The 24,477-nt window shown below is 43.3% G+C and overlaps 1 protein-coding gene across 1 annotated transcript in view; it reads right to left on the bottom strand.

Moving 5' to 3' along the window:
* MYO16 (myosin XVI) overlaps positions 1–24,477 on the bottom strand; it is a 583,910-nt gene that overhangs the window by 45,696 nt on the left and 513,737 nt on the right. Inside the window, exon 32 of the mRNA XM_019039479.4 lies at positions 21,209–22,309. Within this exon, the coding sequence (XP_018895024.4) occupies positions 21,209–22,309 (1,101 nt within the window). The remainder of the gene's footprint in view (positions 1–21,208; positions 22,310–24,477) is intronic.

Raw genomic sequence — 24,477 nt, 5'->3', positions numbered from 1 at the left:
AGGTGATTGGCAATAAACAAGCAGATACACAAGCAGATAATTAAACGTGGTGGACTCACAGCTGCGTGGAAAACCTAGTAAGTGGAAAACACTGGTGGGCAGCCAGGCGAGGTGGGTGAGGTCCATGAGGTCGCATTTCAGCTCGTGATTTTAGAAAGGCAACCTCCACACCATGTGTAAATACCCCAAAGCAGGAAAGAGCTCACCATGTTCAAGGAACCAGGTACTAATCAGTCAGGACCTGGGAAACCACCAAAGAGGAACTGAGAGGTTTTATTCTCAGCGCAGTGAGGGCTTCCCCAAGGCTTTGAATGAGCACAGTCCTCTTACACCTGCTGGCAATAAACGAATCCTCTGAGGCACTTGCTGACTCTCAGTCTGAGTACTTCAGGCTGGCCTCCCTCACAACTGATTTCTATCTCATCAACTGATGTATTTAAATTGCAGCCAAAATTCTCATTTTTGCAATTAAAGTTTAAACGTATTTCTGTTTTTCAATTGGCAGGTTAAACTGTAGCCAAGACATGTTTTTTGGGTTTTGTTTTGTTTTGTTTTTTGAGGCAGAGTCTCTCACTCTGTCACCCAGGCTGGAGTGCAGTGGCACGATCTCAGCTCCCTGCAACCTCTGCCTCCTGGGAGATTCTCCTGCCTCAGCCTCCAGAGTAGCTGTGATTACAGGTGCATGCCACCATGCCCGGCTAATTTTTGTATTTTTTAGGAGAGTGAGGGTTTCATCATGTTGGTCAGGTTGGTCTCAAACTTCAAGTGATCTGCCTTCCTTGGCCTCCCATAGTGCTGGGATTTCAGACATGAGGCACTGTGCTCGGCCACCAGGACATGCTTTTAAATGGTCACACAGGTTAGGCTGAAATCCTTAAATTATCTGCTAAATTTTAGTTTTTTAAATCTTAATTTATAATTAAATTTTAATTTTTTAAATCTTAAAAACATTTATCTACTTAAGGCTGGCTCTGGATGGGAATAAGGGAATAGGCCCTTCTTAACGTAAGGCATAAGAACTAACAGTCAGCATGATACTTCTTCACATTGCTCTTACAATAGTTACCATCACCCAGGTGTATATTAGGTGCCAATTCCCTGCTAGATGTGGTGCTTGGTTTAGCTCTGTTCTCATGACAATTCTGAAGAGTTGTCACTATTACACCTATTTTCGAGATGAGATCATTGAGGCTTGGGGAAGTTAATCTCTGCGTAAACATTTCACAACTCATGGCAAGGCAGCCAGATTCAGACCGAGGCCCAAAAGGCTCAGCAGTCCCCCCACAGTCATTCTTTTACTCTTGGCTCCTCTATGTAAAGTTTTCCTTCACTGTTTCATTTGTTGATGTAAAGGATAGGATATGGCAGCTTCTTTCCTGTGACGAGTTTACCACCCAGGCCTCAGTGGTAATGAACTGAAAACTGTAGGTTGCAAAGCTGCACTCTGGCAGCTGCAATAGTGCTGCGGCTTCAGTATCGACATCCCCACTTCGGGGTTCTCCTCTGCTTGTAGTAGCCGCGGCATTCTACTGAATTATGCATCAGCCTCCGCTCATAAACACCCTTCTCCCAGTTAGATCCAAACACGTGAAAGCAGCCGTGCCCTGACTTGTTAATTTCTAGATTCAACACACTGAGGATTGAATGTAGAAACTCTGGATGGTTGGATTCTCCTGTAAAGTGGTAGCTTAGCACACAACATTCCTTGTCAAAAGCATTCCCATTACCCAGCACTTCAGCAGTGAGGGAATTACAACAATCAGAAATCAAGAGGACAATGGCATTAAGTCTGAAGAGGTCTTTGTTAAAAGTGCATATACATGATGCATGCTTTCAGGAGAATTTTAGAAATAATACAGTGCAAACAAAGTCATCAAGCCTTTTCATGCCTTCAAGCAGTGGCCAGCAGAGTTCTGAGAATGAAGAAAAGTCACATCAAAAGAAAATATTTGAAACTCTCAGTGAATTTAGTTAAACAAGTTAAGGAAGTGAATACTGTACATCCTGTATAATATTTAAAGGTGTGTCTGAGACATTTTTGTGCCTCTGTATCTAGTGAAGTAAGGGTTTGTGTAGTTCAGTGGCATCCTGAGGTTGGGTCCATGGGAACACGGGTTGGTTTGGACACCTGCAGTGTTTTCTTTTGGCCTATTAACAAGATTTCTCTGTGACCTCGGGCTTGGTGCTATTTTTACAGGTACAAGAGAATTGAATCACATCAGGATCTGACTAAAAAATAAAGTCTTGGCCTTTGCATTAAGATATGATTATTAATTACAAGTTTGCAGTGTAGGTATATTTAAGTTGAATTTTAATCTAGCGAGAGCAAATCTCTAAATGTTGATACAAAAAATTCGGTTGTCTTGTGCTAGTTTTTATATAACTGAAATATCACTCCCAGTCAATGTGATTCTGTTTTAAATCGTGGCTCTTGATAGGAGGTGCTTTCTGACCCTCAGGGGACATTCAGCAATGTCTGGAGACATTTTTAGTTGTCACAACCGGGCGATGGGGTGTGCTACTGACGTCTGGTGAGCAGAGGCCAGAAATGCTGCAAAACATCCTATAATACACAGGACGGTCCCCCAACCTAGAATTATAGTATCCAGCTCAGAATGTCCATTGTACTGAGGCTGAGAAAGCTCGCTTTAAAACGTAAGTCGGATCATGTCATTCCCGACTCCAGCCTCTCTGCTGCTTTCTGAGTTGATTCACATTAAGATCCAAAGGCTTCCTGAGGCTGACAGGACCTTACATGCCCTGACTCCTGCTGGCCTTGGGCCCCAGCCCCCCTTACACGCCTTAGGCCTTGGCCTCAGTCTTGCCTTCCCAGCCCTGTCAGCCTCCCAGCCTCTCTCTCCTTCTCCAGCGTCCAGCAGGGCATGGCAGCTGCACTGTGTTCAGGCCTTCTGGATGACCTTCTGAAAAACAGCACCTGTCTTCCTCGCCAGGTCAGTTCCTGTCCCCACTCCTTGCTTTAGTTTTCTACACAGTCCTTCTCACTGCATGGCACAGAACAGCCCAATTGTTTGTTTTGTGTCTCCTTCCTCTGGAATGTGGGCAAATACAATGTGCGTTGTATTTTCAGTGCCTAGAATAGAGCCCGGCACACAGATGGCACTCAATTAATATTTGTTGAAAAAGAAAAAAGATGAATGAACAATAAATTAGTTTTAATAATGTTGCTATAGAAATTCTCTTTCTGAAAGGAGCTACACTTTCCATACCTGTAAAATAGTTTGCACATTAACTAAATGAAAATTTTATGCAAATAAGTACAGTAAAGCCACGCACCACAATGATCATTTTTCCCCATTCACACAAGATTGACAACTTACAGAAGCACTTTCAGTGTTAATCCACCTTTGAGTGCTGATCTTTACTTATTTAAAATTATAAGATAAGGAAAATATCTCATTGCATGAGGTGAATATTTTCTTTTATGCAATGGAGTGGAGCTGTTTGTTTTCTACCTAAGCTTGTTAACTTATGAGAGAAAAGACCTATGGTTGTTTGAAACTGATTCCTGACCCATGGTTTGAGAATTCAAAGACACAAGGTCCATACATAGTTTTTAAAAATTGTACTTTACATTGCTTTACAATCTGTAATATCAGGAGATAAAAATCAATTTGATGAATGTTGGCATGCTTTGGCTGTGCTGAGTGTGACTCTGGAATCCTGGTGACTGGAGTGGGCACAGTGGGTTGACCCGTAGTTAAGTGAAGGGGCTTCCATGCACCCCTATCTTCCCCAGGCCTCTTCCAAGGCCGAGGGAGGGACTCAAGCAATGTACAAACAGTTAACATTTGTAATACTTTGTAAACGTATACTTTGATTTATTTTCTCATTTTGAATAAATGTCCACTTAACTCTCTAAATGTTCATTTTTCATCTTTATTATTATTATTTTTAAAAAGCTCACCTTTCCCCAATTGCATATGCTTCAATCCCTGGACAGAAAACAAAATGGGTCTCAGGCATAGAGCCTCTAGCCATAATCTACATGATGAAATCTTTACCTTTGAGTAATTCACAGGCGGGGAGGAGAAATAGGTGTGAGGTCACTGGATGAGACTACAAAGGCAACGTCACCTCCGGCTCACCTTGGAAATGTTTTATGGGAAAAGTCCAACTCCTCAGACAGTAACAAGACTGTTTTATAAGTTTGCCATGACAGGAGAGGTATGAATAAGTTAACATCAGGGATGTGTCTGGGAGAGGAGACACAGGAAGGATTTTGTGGAGGGAGGGGGAGGTAGGATGGAAGGTGAGAAGAGGAACTTCTCTTAAGGAAGAATGCAAAAACTCTGCAAGAGTGGAGAGACGTTTCTTACTGGGGAGAGAGAAATGTCCTTGAATAATTCTGGGAGAGCTGGAGAAAGACAGGGAGCATAATGGGGGTTGAGATGAGTCCTTGCTCCAAACCAAGAGTGACAAGAAACCTGGCAGAACGGACAGCACGTGGTTCAGCCCTGGGAAGGCAAAGAGATGCCCTGGAGTGCAGTGGCCACTCTGGGGAACACGAGAGCTGAATGAAGAAGAAAGGAAGAGGGGTGGACCATGAGCAAACTATATTCCTCCCCCAAGCTAGGGAGCTCTCCATTGATTCAACAGGTATTCACGTCCTACAAGGTCCAAACCTGGTGCTAAGATTTACTTTAGAACTTAAAGAAATATTCGTCCGAAAGAAACAATCCATTGAGTACTCACATTTTAGAGGGGTTATGGAGCACGGCAGATGACAAGAATTTATGACGACCGGGTAAGTGCAAGAAGAAAAGGGACTACATCTATCCTGAGGCGTATAGAAGAATGAAGAATCTGGCGCATCACTGTGGGACTCGCATCCTGCTCAGCTGAGCTGATTTTAACGGTTTTATTCACTTGTTAAAGCCTTTGACACTTATAATGCCAACCCATGTGACAGGGACATCCAGGGTGCATTCTAAGGGGTGCTTTTCCCCAGGCTTCTCTGTGGTGACTCAGCTCTAAGGGGGACTGTCTTCAAGGTGCCTTCAAGGCATGTGTTAAGGTTGCAAAGGGCCAGAGGGCTGGGATGGGAGCTCTGCAAAATGCTCTAGGAATTCTTAGGAGAGGTCAGAGTGGGCTGGAGCAGCCAGGTGAGCCTTTGTTGTGTAGGCAGGAGGAAGAAGCAGTGGATTTCGAGTTGAGGACGGAATGTGGAGAGGGGGAGGGAAAAGGAAGGGAATGCCGCAGAGGCAGAGCTGACTGCACTCGTGAGGGAGGGGAGGCTGGCTCTGCCCACACCTCCGCACCGGGAAGTGGGAGCAGAGAGCTTTGGAGTCTATGAGCATCACAGGACTGGGTTCCAGCAAGTATTTTGAGCAAGGGCATGCTGTGAAGAAGATGGTTGTTGTTGTTTTTTTTTTTTTTTGTAAATACTAATCTAGCAAAGAAAGTATACAGCTGAATGGACCTTGAGGAGAGATTAGAAATAGAAAGAGAGTCAGGGGAGAGGCTGGGGAAGCAGAAGGAGGAGTGGGAAGGCAGGAGGAAGCTGAGTTCAATCCCTCTGAGCGGGAGAATTGGGACCTGATGGGGACCACAGCTGGGGCATGGTTCAGAGCAGCAGCTCCCACCTGAAGAGCAGGGTGCATCTGGGGTTGTACTTGTTGACTTTGAAGTGACAGCCGCAGGCCTGAGGATTAAATTGAGTGGCAATTTTTTGAAGAAGAGCATTTATTAGGACTGAAAAGGAAACAGCTAGGAGAGACTTAAAAATCTCTCAGGAAGGAGACATTTTCAAGGAAGAGACACTCTCGAGTATGAGGAGGTAGCAGGAGGGGACGCCCAGGTGACTGCCGTGCAGGAGGGCAGATGTGGGCTTGCAGGAGGGGCTGCAGGCCAGGAGCCTTGGCAGAGGGCAGGACTGTGTGGCACGCAGGGCGGCTGACAGCGTCAGTGCTGGGGAAAGGTCAGGAAGCAGGGGAGAGAAAGGAGCCATGGAATGTTTCCCCAACAAGATGCTGAAAACACCACTTTTCTCTTAGGTACCTGCGCTAGAGATCAGATTAGAGTGTATTTTAGAATCCTATGAGATGGGATCTGGGTTTCAGTAACGCAGGAGAAAAACAAACTATAGCTGTTTGGCTGACTTAATACTGAGAGTGCTATGTAAGGCATAAAAAATGTGAAAATACATTTTAAACTCATTACTCATACTGGCTATAACTCATTCTGAAACTCTATAGGAAAATTCCTCTTCAGAAAGGCTATTGCATGAAGGGAATGTGCTTGTTTTTTCCTACTTGGCATTAAGGAAAAGTACAAATGCAGAGAGAGGTGCCTGGCAGGCTCCCACCACTTCTCAAGTTCTCGTTTGTAAAATTTAGAAGTCGCAGCTCGACAGCGCTCGCAGATACACATAGATGGTGCATAATTAAATTTGGATACAAGCACTTCGACCTGAAATTGGCGTCTAGCTTGTGTTAAACCAAATCTAGTTTGTGTTACACAGGGCAACTCCTTTTAAATCTCTAAAATATAGATTTCTCTGAAACCCTGTATTACTGCACATGAGGAAGAAATGCAAACAGGGCTTTGACACCCCTCTCAAGTCGACCTGCATCCTACTTTATAAGCTTCTAGGAAGTGATCTGTTTTCTTTTACATAATATATTTTTCTTTTACATGATAGAATTTTCTTTCCTTTCCATGATAGCATAATCCAAATATTTGTGTTATTGCCTCTCAGAAAGACGAGTTTCAGATGTAAAGAACCACAGAGGCTAATCTGAAACTCAAGAAGAGAGAGTTCAGTGGAGATGGGTGGATGTGAGGAGAGTGGAGACTGCTAAAGGGGAAATGTGTTAAACTCATGGAGGTGACACACTGCAATTATGTATGTTTTGAACAGCACAATTCTAATTGCCTTTTGAAAACTTGGAACAGATTTTACCATCCCTTTGTGAACGCTTGCAGAAATATATCAAGAGAGGGCGTCTGAGTCTAGTGGTGATGGAGATCTGGGAAGAGAACTGGGTTCCCAGGCAGTTACTCTTGTGACACAGCTGTTACCCACACTATGTGGACAGGTCATATTTCTATAAACATTGATTACTTAAGAAACAGAAAAATACATCACTGCAGACCTTGGAAAGGTTGTGTGTGCTGAGAAACTGGATTTGCCCGGCCCTCTACTGACCTTAAATGTCTCGGGCTGGGCTCCCGACATTCCTTCCTATTTGTTAATAACCCCTTATGAAATCACCACCCTGGAGTAGATCGAAATTCCTCTTGAACTTATGTTTTAAGCATTCTTCTCTGGTAGCGAGTGCCGCAAATACTTATCCTCCAGGTTAAGTGGGGAGGAATGGAAATGTCTGCTCCTCCTTCACTCCTAACTCTTGTCACCCACCCCCCTGCCAAGTCGAAGGAGATGGTTTGTGCTAGAAAACACCAACTGAAGTAGGAAACAGAGCGATGTCTTCAACAACATATGTGCTGAGCAAGGGAAGAATGCATTGATAGTAAAGCTAAAAAATGACTGTCAGTATAAATAAGGTTTCCAGTACCCAAAAATGCACAGAAAATTAAGTTGTGCCAATTTCCTTTTAAATTTAACTAACTGAATCCTTTTTTGCCCATTTATTCTGTCCCTGCCATAAAGGGGAAAAAATCACTTCAATCCCTTTCCTTTTCTTGTACTTGGGTAGCTTTTTTTTTTTTTTTTTCATAATTAGCCGAGTATGCAATACCTAAACAACAAGTCTGCTTGGCCCAGAGCCCCATTCCTCATGCATACTTTTATAGGTCATGAGGTTATTTATATTGCTGTTATTTTTACATTTCCTCAATGCCAGGTGGTAACGTAAATCCAGGAGTCCTGAGCCACGATGTGTGGCCAAGTACGCAGTCGGTGTCAGCAACATATGTTTTCCTGGAGGGAAATGGTTCCTCCTCACTTTCCCCAGAAGGCAAAGGTGAGAAGATAACGTCCCTGCTCTTCTGTTGGGAGTGTTTCGTGTTGGTGACACCTACAGCCTGGATGGTAAGCTAGTGGTGCCTGTCATCTGCTAAAAAAGAAACAGCAAAAATTAAAGAAAACAGAAAGAAAGAAAAAGAAAAATTACAGCAGTGGTGGATGTGAGGTCTTTTCAAATCCCTTGCTCAGAACTCATTACCAATTTACCCATCTAAAGTACTTAATAACAAAAAAAGACACAGACCAGGGCCAATTGGAACGAGCATGAGTCATCGACCTTGAGCATTTTGCTGTGTCAACATTTCACCAAGGAGAAACGTAGCAGGCCCGGGCCAGGCCACCCAAGGCGGTGGGATGGACGTGGGGACCTTGAGAGCTCAGGGGAGCAGGCCTGCACCAGCTGGCATCAAGACATTTCCATATTTTAATAAGAGTGTGGCAGCACCTGTGGACACCAGCTGAAGCACAGCCCACCTGCCCACACTCGCTGACTCCCAGCCAGGAGCTCGGAGGCCTTGAAAAATAAATTTAAAATATCTATGGAGATTCAAATTCTTCTCGAAATTCTGGAAGAGCTACACGGACTGTGTCTTTGATAGCCGTAGCGGTTGCATCTCTTTCTGGTGGTAGATTGGCTGGAGTGACTAATTCTTTACGTGCTCACGTGACCCAATTTCCCCTGATGGGCCACAGGGCAGGTGCCAGTCACTCAGGAAGGACAAATGACTGGGACGCAGTAGAGAAAGGCTGAGCCTAAGCTTCCAGTGCATTCACACTTCACCAGGGACCACAGGAAGACACCATGAGGTGGCCAGGCAGGTCGGTGGTGGGGTTTCCCTTCTCCTAGCCTAGCTCTTAATTTCTTAAGTAATTAATCAGCCCAGATTAATCACTTTTTTTTTGAGACAGAGTCTCGCCCTGTCGCCCAGGCTGGAGTGCAGTGCTGCAGTCTCGGCTCACTGCAACCTCCACCTCCAGGGTTCAAGTGATTCTCCTGCCTTAGCCTCCCAAGTAGCTGGGACTACAGGCCCGCACCACCATGCCCGGCTACTTTTTGTGTTTTTAGTAGAGATGGGGTTTGACCATGTTGGCCAGGCTGATCACAAACTCCTGAACTCAGGTGATCGGACGGTCTTGGCTTCCCAAAGTGTTGAGATGAGCCACCTCGCCCAGCCAGATTAATCATTTCTAAAGTATGTAGGTTCACATGTAAATGAACATAGAAATAGCAAGAAAAAAAATCTATCCTTTCTATATCTGTATCTATATATCTATAGCTATTCTGACACAGTTACTCCAAAACATAATTTGATCACGCCCTTTGAAAAATCCTTTTAATGTGCAGGATAAGGCACACAGTGGCTTCTAGCACACGAGAGGACAACCTCCTCTTGTTCTGATGCTTTCTCTTTGTAGATTTTGTTTCCTATTTGCCCGTATAAATCCTCTGAACAGTGTTTCAGAGGACATATTTGTGAGCTGAGAAATCAATTTAGTGGGTCATGACACGCATTTTAAAATGAAAGAGAACAGAATACCACGAGTAAAAATGCAGTGTTGAACAAGCGTCATGGATAAGTCGTGTTTTGTGAATCCCGAGTAGTATCTCTATGTAAAATGTGATTCTCGTCCCTTGGATGCGTCGGAGTTTTCAAGTTTCCCTGCCATGGTCTGCTTAAGAGAGAGCCCACATTTCATTTTAAAAATCCATACAATTCCATGCAATGTCTGGCACCAAATAGATTCCTTGGAATAAATGAATGAAGTGTGCCCTTCGTATTTAGTGATTTTCCCAAACCTTTTTGAAATTTTGAAGCAAACTGCAGATAGTAATAGGAAATACTACTGCTAGTTTTATCATTTTGCCTGAAGTTAACCTCTGATATTTTGTAGCCTAGGAAGAACCACATATCTTGAGGCATACCACAGGGTAGTTTTCTCACCTGATAAAAGGAACGTTTGTTTCTAAAGCTATTGCAGAGGGTTCCGAAGACATGCTCAATCCCCGCAGAAATGGAAATGCATTCCGATTAGCAGCTGTGCCACATCACTGGGTGTTTTAATGATCATCAGATTAAAAAGACATTTTTATGATCCCACATCTCCAGATATAAAGCACAGAGCCTCTTCCCTGTGTCACTGTCCCTAACCTCTAAATTAGAGATAATTTCAAGCCTGGGTAAGCGAATGGTGGCGACCCCCTACTAAGCTGCAACTACATCAGTGAAATTAATGTTCACGATTAGAGTTTTACTGTCTGGAATGACATGTAAGTGATTCAACCAAATCTCTAGTTGTGCTAATGTTTATGTGGTACAAATAGGGTGTGATTAGAAGGAACTAGAACAACACCAAGAGTGTGCTCCTATCTCCAAAATCACGGTCCCGTAGCTTCTCTTTCCTTAAAGACTGAAATAATAGTTACTCGAAAGGCAATTTAGCGATTAAAAATCTAAGGGGACTTTGTTACTAAGGGGACTTTATTACTGGTAATATATACAAAGGTAGTTAAATGCCAAGAGACAGAGTCAATCAAATTCTCATAAAAAATTTTAAAAATGTATGCTATTTTGCCTTATAGGATCTGCTGCTGGGCACTGGTTATTTACTTAAGAAAGGATCTGTGAACTGGCAGAAGTACGATGGAGACCACCTACTTTAAGTTGGTTGTTTGCACTCCTGTATGTCCCCTCCATCCTGCTGTTAAAGCCAGTCTGACCCCCTCCAGCACGTCATCTCGCCTGAGAGCTGAAGTTAAGGGAATGTAACGTCACCAAACGGATGTGGCCTCAGCAAGTAACTTCATAGCTGCGAGCTTTGGTTTGCTTTTTAGTGACATGGAAAGGCCCGTATGGTGAAAGTTTTCACTCATTGCTTTGCCTAAGTCTTCTCATTTTCACTTACTTCTTCCCAGTTTATCCAGCTTTTCACATAAAAGGAAAATAATAAAGCCAAAATCCAAAACATACATATTTTTCAGGGACACACCCTCATGTACCAATTGTGCATATATCACTTCTTCCTTGCTTAAAAATGGAGATTTCTTTTGAAGGGTTATGTTTGATATTGAGCCAGAGTTTTCAGTATGAAGAAGCTCTTTTTGGGCTTTTAGGACTTCGGGTAATGCACAAATTCTCAGGCGTCTCTCCCAGTCAGTGTTCTCCTGTAAATCAGTGCAAGTCTCGGATCTAGTTCATGTCTGACCTTGTTTGGGCTCTGCATAGTTTAGAACTTAGTCATTTGTGTGGAGGAGAGAAATGAATCATATTGTTTATTGTCATAATTAACATGTGTTATTAAATTTGCAAATGGCCACTAATTGCCCATGTACAGGGTCTAAGTATGAAAACTGAAGATTTCGAGGAGAAACCAGGATGGAGTCGGTAAAGGCCTGAGAAGCTCTGCACAGAGTACATGGTGGACGACTGTGTTGATTCATGGAATAAAGCACTGGGTGAAGTGATATTGAATATAGCTCACTCTCGATGGTGTGAAATTTTCTAGGCTAATCTGGGGATTAATCATAAAAATGACTGAAGTCAGGCATAAGGAGCCTAAACACTGGTAGGTAATTGGGAAATAGGTTTTTCTCTTCCAATACTCTTCAGGAGAGAGAGAGCATGGCACCTGCCCAGTCTCTCTTTAGGACAATATTCCATGCACCATGTTGCTTCTAAGCATTTCTTCACAAAAGGAAGAAAACCCCAGGATATTGTATTATGTGGCAATAATGAGATGCAGATAGTCAGGAAGGTCTTTATTAACTTGCTTAAGGAGAGCTGCTGAGTGGCTTAGAGGATAAAGGGCTGGATTTCTCTTTAGAGCCCCCAGTGGGAGTTTAATTTGCAATCCAGTGTAGACACACAATATACAATAGCTGCTTGCTTTAGTGGGTTGATAGTATGAAAAATATTTACTGGTTATGAAAGATAATCCACTTCTGAGAAGTCTGCCTTATTTTCAGAATTTCAGGTGCAATAGATCCTTTCCCCACTGACGGTGCATTATAGAGCATCCCGGTTGTAAAGGCTTCTTTGCTGCATTTGGCTAATCTAAAAAATGATGACCTCTTTACGCTAGATACGTATCTCTGGTCTGACTGACATGCTAGCTGCTGCAGATTTACAGCTAATAAGGTAATTTCTCAGGACAGTTCATGCAATTCATAGGGTACCTTTTTGATCAGATTGATGTAAATATTTAATAGTCATAACCTTCTGCTTGGTTTTGCTCCTCGGTTTCAAAGAATAATGAAGTGGCATGACCTAGCGGGAACAGCATAGTCACGAGAGCAATGAGCTTTATATTTTCCCAACAAATATTTATTGAGGGGCTGTGAGTATAGCCCTGGCTTTATTCAGTCATGTTTCTCACTTTGCTGTTACCGATGTCGGTTTCTACGTTCACATAATTGAGAAAGGAATGGATTTTTGCCTGTTTAAAGAAAGTTGCTGTAGAGACAAACAATGAAGACTTTTTGATTGTCTGTCTTTCCCCTGTTCCAATCATGGTCGCTATTGAGAATCACTGCTGATCATCTGTCTGTATAGTTCTTAGCATGGTTCCTGGTGCTAGGTGAGGGCCCACCACCCATTTAATTTCTGGTGGGTCTGGGGCAGGCATCTGACATCCCACTTATGAGGTTGAAGTCCACATCCCAAGCAAGTCATATGTGTCCTACAAAAAATAAGCTGGGCTACTCTGCAAGTGAGTACAATTTCAGTGTGAATTTCTTTTCAGTAATTAGGAACTTAGTCCCAAGTAAAACTCTAAAGAGGCCAAGAAAAAGAGAAATGGAAAGTGAGCAGACACCAGTTTTGGATGTGAGGAAAAATCCTAGTCTATCACGTGTGCTGTGCATCCCTGGTACTGCAGAAGGTATTTTATGGCAGGTGGGTAGAAAGGATTTTCCAGGAAAGGGGAGAAAAAGAGGAGGAGAAGGCAGGGAGCACACGAAGAACATGCTCTGTTTCAAGAGTGATGTCTGGTGGGACATTGACAACGGGCAAAACAGTTTTATCTGTCCGCCTCCCACATGTTTTCCTGGCAATGAGTTTGTGTTTAACTTCAGAGGGGAATTCCCTTCTCAAACAGAGACCTTGTATCATTATTTTAATTTTATTGTTTTCAGAGACTATGAAGGACATAATAGAAAGAATCCAGGGTTTGGAGAAAGGAGATGTGTTTGATTCCTGACTTTGAGACTGATTAGTTTTTGTGATTATGGGAAAATCACTGAATCCCTCAAAGTCTCAGATTGCTCATTAATAAATAGGGATGGTAACACCTGCTTCACCCGCCTCACTGAGACGCAAGGGTCCAGGGGGAGAAAGGAGACGTCAATGTGCTTGGTCAACAGGAGAGAGCCACTTACAAATAGCTGTTTATATTATGACCAGGATGCCATTAACACGTCACAGTGTATATCTGAGTATTTCCCATTATACGTATGTACCTAGAAGCGCTGCTATGGTTTTTGTTCATTTTCTTCCTCTGGCTCTTTGCACTTTGTAGGAAAGATCCTAACAGTTAATGCTGAATTCCTATGTGACAGAAGAGAAACAATGGAGATAATTCAGAGCCTTGTCATCAAGCTAACAAGGAGCTTCCAGGTACAAAGCCTATCAGGCTCTGATTCCATGCAAGGAAAGTCATTTTCTCCTCCTTCTTCCTCAAAATGCATGGCTATATTCTAAAGGAACCACACACCCTGAAGTTTCATGTCTCACCCTATATTCATCCATCGGCCTGCAGTGTCTATTACCCTGACTTCTGCACCTAGAGAGCTCCATCCACCCATCATCCGCCTCTAACATTCCTCTTGCCCTTCTGCCAGCTCTGGTTGCAAGGCCCTCAGATTCTCTCAGGCATTTACCTCCTTCTTCTTCTGGCTGCAGAAAATGCCGTGTGTGCACATCTCCTGCAGTGGCTCCTCACTTTTCCCACGTCACTGACATTTTGGGAGGATCCGATAAGGCTTATGAAGCCTCTGCCCAAACAAGTGGCATGTATACCATGGGGGCTCATGGGCCACTTGGAGCTCAACTACGAATCCACGAGTGGTTTATGGCCCTCAGGTTAGAAATTCTCTCCTCTTTGGAATTTCTTTCACTGAAAATGGATGCACCTTCTGTCTCTTACATGGTCTGTGAGAGGGCAGAGGCAATGCCAGATTTGTTTATCAGTGTTTTGGATTTCCAGTAGCAATCCCTGTGCTTACATTAAGTACATGCTTATTGGATGACTGTAAGAGAATTAGCTCCACAAGTTAATGCAAGTCTGGTTTATAGGCCTCCTGCTTCCACAATTTCCCTGTATGAATTATTGGGCATTTATATAGAGAAAGCACTACAAGTTGTGAGAAAAATGTCACAAACATTCACAACAAATCCTTAGGCATTAAAAATATATATTTCTAATTAATATAGGGAACAAAGAGCTTTGTGCTCTTAACATAGATAAATTTGGTTACTGATACATTTATTAACATTGAAAGTTCATTTCGAAGTGTAGATGAACACAGTATTATTTCTACTAGACATTTAGGGGATTAAAAACAATGAAATATATAGCTGCAAGTCTCAGGCACAGGCACTCTTGGCTACTACAGACAGGCAAAGAAATTAGAAAAAAAATCCTTTTCTTCCAAAGAGACATATTCTCTTCTTGTCAAGCCCAGGTCTATTAACATGGCAAAGGAAGAAACTTCACACAGCTCCTGCTTGCTTAATGTCCACTTAGTGATAAATGGAGACCCCCCTTCTCTGGGGGTGTTAATCTAGTTTCCCCAAAGGACTTACTTGTTTGGAAAATGAGGAAAATTTTGCATTGATTTAAAATGGTTCTGGAATGCAGAGGAGCACCCCACTTTGTATGAGACAAGAATTCAGACAGTCACAGATCATCAGCAGAAGAGCACATCAGTAAATTATCTTCCACACTTTTTCTAATTTTCATGAGCACTCCCACCCCCACCTCCCCACACACAAATAAATCACCATGGGGAGAAATCATCAAGGGGAGTGAAAAAGATTTAACTGCTTCAGACAGGATAAAACACTACAAGACCTGCACATAGGCAAGAAGCCTGGGGGATGCTAAGCTCTGCATCCCATTATGGGATGTCAAGATTTGCATAAGGCAGACTAATGTCTCATACTTCAGTCTCGTTTCAATGTGTCAGAGATTAAATGACGATAATGTTGGAACTTCTGTTTCAAACATCAGGAGCAGAGAAGAGCAATTTGCACACACCGTCCTGGAGCACATCCCAGGTTTCCATGAGTAATTCAGGGGCATTTGAGTCATTGTAAAGCATCCTGCATCTTGTCGCTAAACAATGAATGGGTAACTGCACTTGATTTGGCATAGAAACATCTGAAACCCATATGCTATTGACTTAGGATGCAATTGCGTGTCTTTGAATTTTGATCTTTCATAGTTAGTTCTACCTGATATAATATTTAGAATCTTTTTTTTTTTCTGTAGTAGAGGGGGCTGTCTGCAAGTGTTCCCTTGGAGAAATTTGCAGAGTCACATTGCTTGGTGGAATGCTAGCCCAAGAATTATTTTGTTTATGTCGTGAAAAATGACGCCCTGGCTTCAAGAATCAGGCTTTTGTCATGAATAGCAGCTTCATGCTCGTGAAGACTGAAATGGATTGATTGGTTTGAGTACTTATTAAAGTGCCTTAAGAATAAATGTTTTTTTCTTCCTAAAGAACATCTATGATAAAATATTTATAAATATTTAAATATATATTATTTAAATGGTTTGACATTGGTTTTCTTTTTTCTCTTTCTTTTTTTCTTTCTCTTTTTCTCTTTCTCTCTTTCTTTCTTTCTCTCTTCTTTCTTTCTTTCTGGGCAGTGTATTGCTCTGTGGTCTAACCTGGAGTGTAGTGGAGCAACCATGGCCACTGTAGCCTCCACCTCCCAGGCTCAAGCGATCTGCCCACCTCAGCCTCTCAAATAGCTGGGACCGCAGGTGCATGCCACCATGCCTGGCTATTTTATTATCATTATTGTTTTTTTTGTAGAGACAAGGCCTGGTTAGCTACTTTGCCAGGGCTAGTCCTGAACACCTGGGCTCAAGCGATCCTTCCACCTCAACCTCCCAAAGGGCTTGGATTATAGGCATGAACCACCATGCCTGGCTGATTTGACATTGGGATGCACTTAAAAATGATCCAGTGCCAGAGGAGGGAAATGGGCAGGAGTAGAGATGAAATAGGATGGGCCACAGAGAAAGTTCATTAATCTATTCTTTATACTTTTGTCTATGTTTGAAATTTTCCATAAGGAAAACTTGAAAAACAATTATTTTGTAAACAAATGGCCCTATGGAATAAAAGTATATTGTAAAAAAATTGTTTATAAAATACTCTCACTCCAAACTCAAAATGTTCTTATTCAGAATATTTATGTAATCAAATAAAATATTTGAAATTAATAGTGACTTCCATTTAGCTTATGTGATCCTTATTAAGTAAAAATGCCACAAGAGCTAGTTCTATCAAATAGATTTATATGTCAAACTGCTCTTTTATAGGTAAATTTTACCTCAAACAACTATATAATAGCCACCTACTATATGCAAAGAAATACTGTACATTACAGCTTTTTTGTTGACATCATTTTTAGTACCTGTTTATAACTTATAAGCTAAGGATGCACTGTATCAGAATGTAATAAAACTGAATTTTTAAAAAATATTTTGAGTCTGATTTTCGTTAATTCGGCCTGGCTGTCTTCCAGTTTCTTCTCCAGATTTCTGAGATGTACTGCATTTTTGTCAAGACCCTGTCTTCCTGATCTTTTTCAGTGAGTAGACAATAACATGCTCATGTGATTTCACTTTATTCTGGATAAACTCAACCAGACGCTGAGATGCCATTCAGAGCAATGGAGCACCCTAGTGGCCTAAAGGAGCCAAGGACTCTCATTCACCATTTGAATTGGGTCTCATAGTTTTTGAAACCAAGCAACTAGAAATAATTAGCATAATAATATTAGCCACATCATCACATGAGATGGAAAAAAATGTTGTGAATTAATGGGGTCTTTATGTTTAGAATGGAATAGACAATTAAACATTTAGTCAATATTAATTTTAAGGGCCAAGTAGCCTAGACACTGTATCCCAGAATTATACATACCCATCATCAGTATAAAGTTCGTTTGGCATTCTTGAGTTTATGGGAAAATTCTCTTCAACTAAACTCTTATGACTATTACTCGTTGCCCCTCAGTGAACAAATATTAATTTTAAAAGACTTTTTTTTTTTTCTGTCTCTTTTTCTCTTGCTGTCTGAGCAGCATTGCATAGGTAGCTAGGGGAAGAGACTCTAGAGACAGAGTTACTGCACTCAAGTCATTCTCTGTCCCGCATGAGCACAGTAGCTTTGAGCAAGCAGATTAATCTCCCTGTGCCCCAGTTTTTCCACCTGTAAAATGGAGATAAGTGGAGCAGATGCCTTATAGTGTTGTGAGAATTAGATGACTCAGACAATGCCTGGCACAGTAAGCACTACAATTCCTTGCTGCAAATATTTCTTCTCAGACTGCAGTCACATCCATCATCTGCACAATCATATCTTTCTTATATGTGTGTCCACCACTCTTAGAATCTGCATGGTTTTGTATACTTCAAACTGCATATCCAAGAATCTATAGAAAATGAACTGGTTTGGGCAACATAGAATTTGTGAAATCCTACATATAAGGCTATGGAATAGTAACGCGGTAGAATTACGCAAGAAACAACCTTGCTTCCTATACACAACTCACTGTACATTATAGCACATTATATTTCAACCAGAAATAACTAAAGCAGTGAATTACTGAGCAGTTTAATCTCCTCGATGTCACTGTTCCAAACAGCCAAGGAGAACATTTTGAACCTTTCTGCAAAATTTGTGCAATAATTTTCTCCTATGAAAATTGAACAAAAAATGAACTAGTTAATTTAAGAACCCTGAAGGGTAAATTAGCCACACACTGTATTATTTGGTAAGAAAGCTATTTCACGGTGAAAATAAAAATGTCTTTAAGCATAAAGAAGGTAAAGTAAAAGATTTAAAACTTGAAAGAAATTCCATAAAAGTCATTGAATTCATTCAGAAGAAAATGGATTACTAACCTCAGGATCAAACTGCGTAAACTTTAATAGTCATATAACCAGCCCCAGTGCTGAGCACCAGCACTGAATGCTTGTCCTTCCATAGCTTATGTTTAACCTCTCCTACATTCTAAAAGAACGGCCTGAACTATCCCATGAGAACATGACATCCGAACTTGTAAACTTATTTCCCTCATCACAGCCCATAAAGAATTATACATTTGGCTGGGCATGGTGGTTCACGTCTGTAATCCCAGCACTTTGGGAGGCTGAGGCGGGCAGATCACCTGAGGTCAGGAGTTCGAGACCAGCCTGGCTAACATGGTGAAACCCCATCCCTACTAAAAATACAAAAATTAGCCGGGCATGGTAGCGGGCACTTGTAATTCCAGGTACTCAAGAGGCTGAGGCAGAACAATTGCTTGAACTTGGAAGGCGGAGGCTGCAGTCAGCCAAGATTGTGCCATTGCCCTCCAACAAGAGCAAAACTCCGTCAAAAAAAAAAAAAAAAAAAAGAATTATTATACACTTCTCAACTGTATAGTTAGGACTCCCATAATCTGGTGTACAGGGATGACCTGGTCTGGTATTTCTAAGTTTTCTATTACTACAGCAACTATGCCAATGGCCAAAGTTGCCAATTCATGTATTTTTGGGAAAGTCATAAGTGGCTCAATCCAATCTTTTCAAATGATTGGATTTCAGAAAAGCCCACAATAAGAAAATAGAGTCTTATAATTATAGTTGAACTATGTTGTACTTGAGATTTTGATGTGTGTTCCCAAATACTGGTTAATACCACCACAGGGAAATAAAATTAGCAAATTTACACACTATGCCTGGAGGGCTCACTATAATTCTCACTCCTCTAAGGAGTAGACTTTGGGATTTCCAAATGATGAGGTCTGTCTAGAAATTCCTTAACTTCACTTCCTTGAATAGAGTCAAGAAGAACTCACCCTGTTCCTTTCTCTAGTAAAATGAGGTTCATGAGGTTTTAATAAACTTTTAATTCTAAAAGCAAATACTAATTTGTTCATTTAATGATTTTCTCTTATCCATTTTGTTCCTTGGAATGAAACACGGTGTGTGAAATTCAAACATTCTGCTATTTAGAAGTACAATTTCATTTATTAATGGCCTATAATTAAGAAGAATCTGTTAGCTAAACAAACAATTAGCTTATTTGTCTGAAGAATAAATAGGGAGAAGGTTATTCATTCATTTTTAAAGGTTCTTAGCCTTGACCTACTTTTCACTTGTTCAGATTGCTTTCTAGATGTTCTAGTTTTTGTACCTAATTTCGCTAATCAAATGACGAATGCTTACACATTTATGTATTTTCTCTTGGTGAAGGAGCAGGTTAATGCATGCATAAAGTGTTACTACACTGTAGGTCAAAGTTTACTTCCAATCCTACCACTTAACCCTAAGGAAGATATTTAACCTCTCCACCGTGAAGTTTTCCAAGTATGAAATGAGAATGCCCACAGTTGCCATCTACCCTGTGTTACCAGTAGAGGGTCTTGACTACAAATTGTCCAGGTTCTTGGCGTTTTGAACAAAGAATTGGAAAAAACACCCAGCAAAGTAAAGAAAGAATGAAGCAACGAAAGAATGAAAGCAGGGATTTAACGAAAACAAAAGTACACTCCACAGTGTGGGACTGGGCTGGGCAGCAGCTCAGGGGCACAGATACAGAATCTTCTCGGGTCCAAATACCCCCTAGAGGTTTCCCATTGGCCACTTCATGCTCACCTCATGTAAATAAAGTGGTGGCCTCCAGTCAGAGGCTGAAGTGAAGTTAAAAGATCACACTCCTGTGCAAACATCTGATTGGTTGCAAAAAGCAATGGAACAGAGGCTAAGGTGAAGTTATAGAGTTGCATTTGTACACAAAGGAAGACTCTGCCTGCAGTAAGTCTGACTGGTTGCGGACAGCCAATTTCCCATCTGTGGTGCAGAAAAGGTGGGGGTTTGCAGAGGGAGTAGCCTCGGGTCCTTTTGTTACTTAGGCATGGAAAATTACGGTTTTCCTTTCAATTTAGTTCTAGGGAGTCGACATGAAAGGGCCTTAGGTTCCCTGCCTCCAGACCCTATCCTCCTGCTTCACCTGGAGGCGAGTGGGGGATCCAGTGCCATCATGATGGAAGAGACTGGTTATAATTTTCCTTAAGGAGAAGATCCTTTTCATCAATGAACTTCTTCCCCAAAATACACACCATTGAGAAAACATTTTGGTTTTGTATACAAACCTTAACATGTCTTTTGGAAGAGGAAGACATTCTTTGTGATTATTAAAGGAATCTGTGCAAAAGCAGTGCCTTTGGCACTGAGGTCGTGTCATCTGAAGGAAGAGCCACGTGGTTAGCCAGTTATAAAAGACTGGCAAAAAACGTCGTCATGAAAATCTTATTTTGCCAGGTACATTCTTCTACAGGGACACAAAATAAATGTTTTTTAATGCAGGCAACAGCCTGTCATGGAGCTCACTTGAGTGGACTGATTTCCACCTGCAAACCCCACTGTGGGCTGAGTCGCTGGATGAGAAAACACAGATAACGGGGCTGCGTTAGAGTGTTCCTTGGATGGCATACGACCAGAAGAAAAGCAGTTCATCCCAAACAGCCCACAGCCGAGTGGCATTAAGCGCAGGGTAGTAACTGGCTAGGTCAACATCCCAGACACCGCCAGGCAAAGCTAGATGGATGGCAAACCGCACGCTCGGGGGTTAGCAGTGAACTGTACCTCAAACGGAAATCGGCAATAGAAACATACACAAAATACCACTTTCACGTTATAAGGAAAAAATATTTTTTTAAAAAAAGAAATTAGTAGCTAACATTTAACCTTGCTCTGTCGAACATTTATCAAGTTATAATTTATTAAATCCAGTTGCGGTCTGCGTCTTTCTATATCACGAGCCTTTCCTATCATATTCTGCCATATGGAAGTATTAATTCCTACCTATTTGGTCACAGTGGGTGTATACGATTTTTTTTAAGCTGATATCTGCTCTGAACGACCACGGCCATCACCTGAAACTTTACTATTTCACATCTGTGCGGACACGGATGTACACAGGTGCACGCAAGCACAGCGTCCATGCAAAAGGAGTGGGGGCATGTCTGCTCCGCTTACCTTCGGCTTCCCTGATTTTTCTTCCCGCCGCGGATTTCCGAAGCACACTCCTCCCCGAGTTGAAGAGGCTGGCTAGCTCGTCCAGGGGGCTGCTGAGAGGCCTGGAGCTGGGAGGGCTGTAGGGCGCGGAGGGCGAGGCACTGGAGCCGGCCTTCCTGGCGTCGGCCCTGGTGGCCTTCACGGGGGAATATGGGATCTTGGGGAAGGAGCTGCAGGGCCCGGCCACGGGGGCAGAGTTTGGCTTTGGGTGGACCTTGGGCGCCTCTGCGCTCGGCCCCGCTTTCCCTGCGTTCACCGGGGCGGGCTCCGGCGGGAAGGCCAAGTGCGCGCAGGGCCTGTAGGGCGCGGGGGGCGGCCCGGGCGGGGGCGGCGTGGACGGCGGGGAGGCTCGGCCGGACCCGTTGAACAGCGCCAGGCCGGGGGACGCTGGCCTGTCGCCGTCGCCCTTCTGGCTCTTGGAGTACTGCGGGGACAGTGGGCTCGACCCCTCCGACTGCACGGGGTACTTGAGGTTGGTCTCCAGGACTGGCAGCTTCTTCACCTCCAGGGGTGTCAGAGGCGACTCGTCGGAGGCGGGGGAGCAGGTGACGGGGGTCGGGGGGAACACCAGCAGGGGCGGCCGGTGCGGCAGCAGGTTGGGGAAGGGCGGCGGGATGTCGCACGCGTCCCCTGGGGGCCCCGCCGCCTCGTCCTCCGGCGCGCGGTGGAGCAGGGGCGGCGATGCGCCGTGGAGCAGGAAGGAGCCCGCGCCCGGGCCGCCGTCGTCGGGCAGGCAACACTTCATCTCCTCGTACACGGACTCCCCGGGGTCCGGGCTATAGGGCCTGGCCGCGTGCCCCAGCATCTCGATGTACACAGGCTCGCTGTCGTCCTCGTCACCCGGAGGCGCGGCCGGGGGCAGCGCGCACTGCGGAGTCCCGGGGGTCAGAACGCGCGCTGCTGCCCCCGGGGCGCCCGCGGGCCTCGCGTCCCCGGGCCGGGACCCCGATATCTCCTCGTAGGAGCCGCTGAGCTTGGTGTTGGGGCTGCGCTTGGGCTTTCGAGGAGGAATCTTCTTCATGGTGCTGTAGTCGTCGCTGTGCGGTCTGGGCCGGGCCAGAGCTGCGGCAGGAAAGGACGCGGTCAGTGGGTGCCAGGCCAGGCCCACGGGTGCCCACCAAGCCCGGGGCTCGACTCGGAGCCACGGCCCCGCGCCCCGAGAATCCCAAGGGACTGGGCCTGCATGTTCCTCCGCCCACTAGGCTCCCTGGCTGAACCTGAACTCCCGAGACCACCCCCGAGAAAAGAGAGTTTTGATCTTGGAGATGGAAGAAGACTCCCACCCTCTGAGGAGGTTGTCCAGTGGAACGTCAAGGGGTTCCAGTGAGGAAGGAGACCACCACTTCTGCTGCTACCCACCCACCCCCCTTGCTTAGTTTATAAGACAGGAGAAAAAGGAGAAAGCAAAAAGTTAAAAAGAAACAAAAGTAAAATAAATAGCCAGACGACCTTGGCGCCACCACCCGGCTCTGGTGGTTAAAATAATAATAATAATAATATCAACCCCCGACCTAAACTACTTATGTTATCTGTAAATTCCAGACATTGTATGAAGAAGCATTGTAAAATTTTCTGTTCTGTTAGCTGATGCATGTAGCCCCAGTCACGTTCCCCACCCTTGCTCTATCTATTACGACCCTTTCACATAGACCCCTTAAACTTGTAAGCCCTTAAAAGGGCCAAGAATTTCTTTTTCCGAGAGCTCAGCTCTTAAGACGCAAGTCTGCAGAAGCTCCCGGCCGAATAAAGCCACTTCCTTCTTTAACCTGGTGTCTGAGGAGTTTTGTCTGTGGCTGGTCCTGCTACACCAGAATGTCAGCCACCCATGGAGGCTGCAGAGGTGTGGTCCTTGGAGATGCAGTGGGGAAGTGACACTCAGGGATCAGGTGGTGGAACACACTTAGGTGTGGATTCTTAGGACCTAACAGGTGTGACATAAGGTATGGGTTGAACTGGTCCTTATGATTTGAAACCCAGGAGACCTGGCCAATTAACTATTAATAGTTAGTGGCATATGGAAGCTTACTGTCGGAAATGGGTAAGCGTGATTATTTAAATGATGTAAAATGGGCTGGGTGCAGTGGCTCACACCTGTAATCCCAGCTCTTTGGGAAGCCGAGGTAGTCAGATCATGAGGTCAAGAGATAGAGACCATCCTGGCCAACATGGTGAAACCCTGTCTCTATCAAAAATACAAAAATTAGCCGGGAGTGGTGGCAGGCACTTGTTGTCCCAGCACTTTGGGAGGCTGAGGTGGGCAGATCACCTGAGGTCAGGAGTTTGAGACCAGCCTGGCTAACATGGTGAAACCCAATTTCTACTAAAAATACAAAAAAATAGCTGGGCGAGGTGGCGTGCGCCTGTAGTCCCAGCTACTTTGGGAGGCTGAGGTTAGGAGAATTGCTTGAACCCAGGAGGCGGAGGATGCAGTGAACTGAGATTGCACCAACTTGGTCTCAAATTAAATAAATAAATAAATAAATAAATTAAATTAAATTAAATAAATGATGTAAAATGGACAAAACAAAAACACTTGTGTGGATGGAGAGACTTTAAAAAAGGACTTTGTTCAAATGTCAGGGAGGACAGGTTTTACAATCAGTACATTTCAATCCTTAACAAAAACACATACTCAACAGGGAGACCAAGAGAATAACATTTCCCTAAGAACTTTTCAAGGGGAAACTTCTGATGTTGAAAAAAGAAGCCATACTCAGAAAAACAAATGAGCATAATATTATTGCAAGAGTGAATTTCAAAAGAGATGGAACAAAACTACTTAAATATAAGTTTAAAACAACTGAAAATTAAGTCAAAAAAGAAATTCCACAAGACTTCTTTTTCTAATGCTTTTACTGTAAATTATAATAATGTTTTATTAAATAAATTTAATTTCACTGATAACAGAGATGTTAATTTTGGAAAAATTACCTCCAGTCTTAGAAATACCCAAACTCCCAAATCTTCAATTATTTTACTAATTTGGTATTTTCTGTATCTGCAGGAATTCTTGATAGAGGCACATCTGCCTTTGTTGAGTTCTTGAGTTATTTAACTGAGGCAGCTGTATTCTTCCCTCTCTATGACTGCACATTTTGACATCAGTCTCTGTACCCAGTTTCTGGGAGACAATGAAGTCTAATGGTTAAAATTAAAGCTTTGGAATCAGAGGGATCTGGGTTCAAATCTCAGCATGACCTTTTATTCATTCATTCAGTCATATGCATTCA

Source organism: Gorilla gorilla, chromosome 14 (assembly GCF_029281585.2).
Source record: "Gorilla gorilla gorilla isolate KB3781 chromosome 14, NHGRI_mGorGor1-v2.1_pri, whole genome shotgun sequence".
NCBI classification, from domain to species: domain Eukaryota; kingdom Metazoa; phylum Chordata; class Mammalia; order Primates; family Hominidae; genus Gorilla; species Gorilla gorilla.
This window is presented reverse-complemented; position numbering and strand designations above follow the sequence as displayed.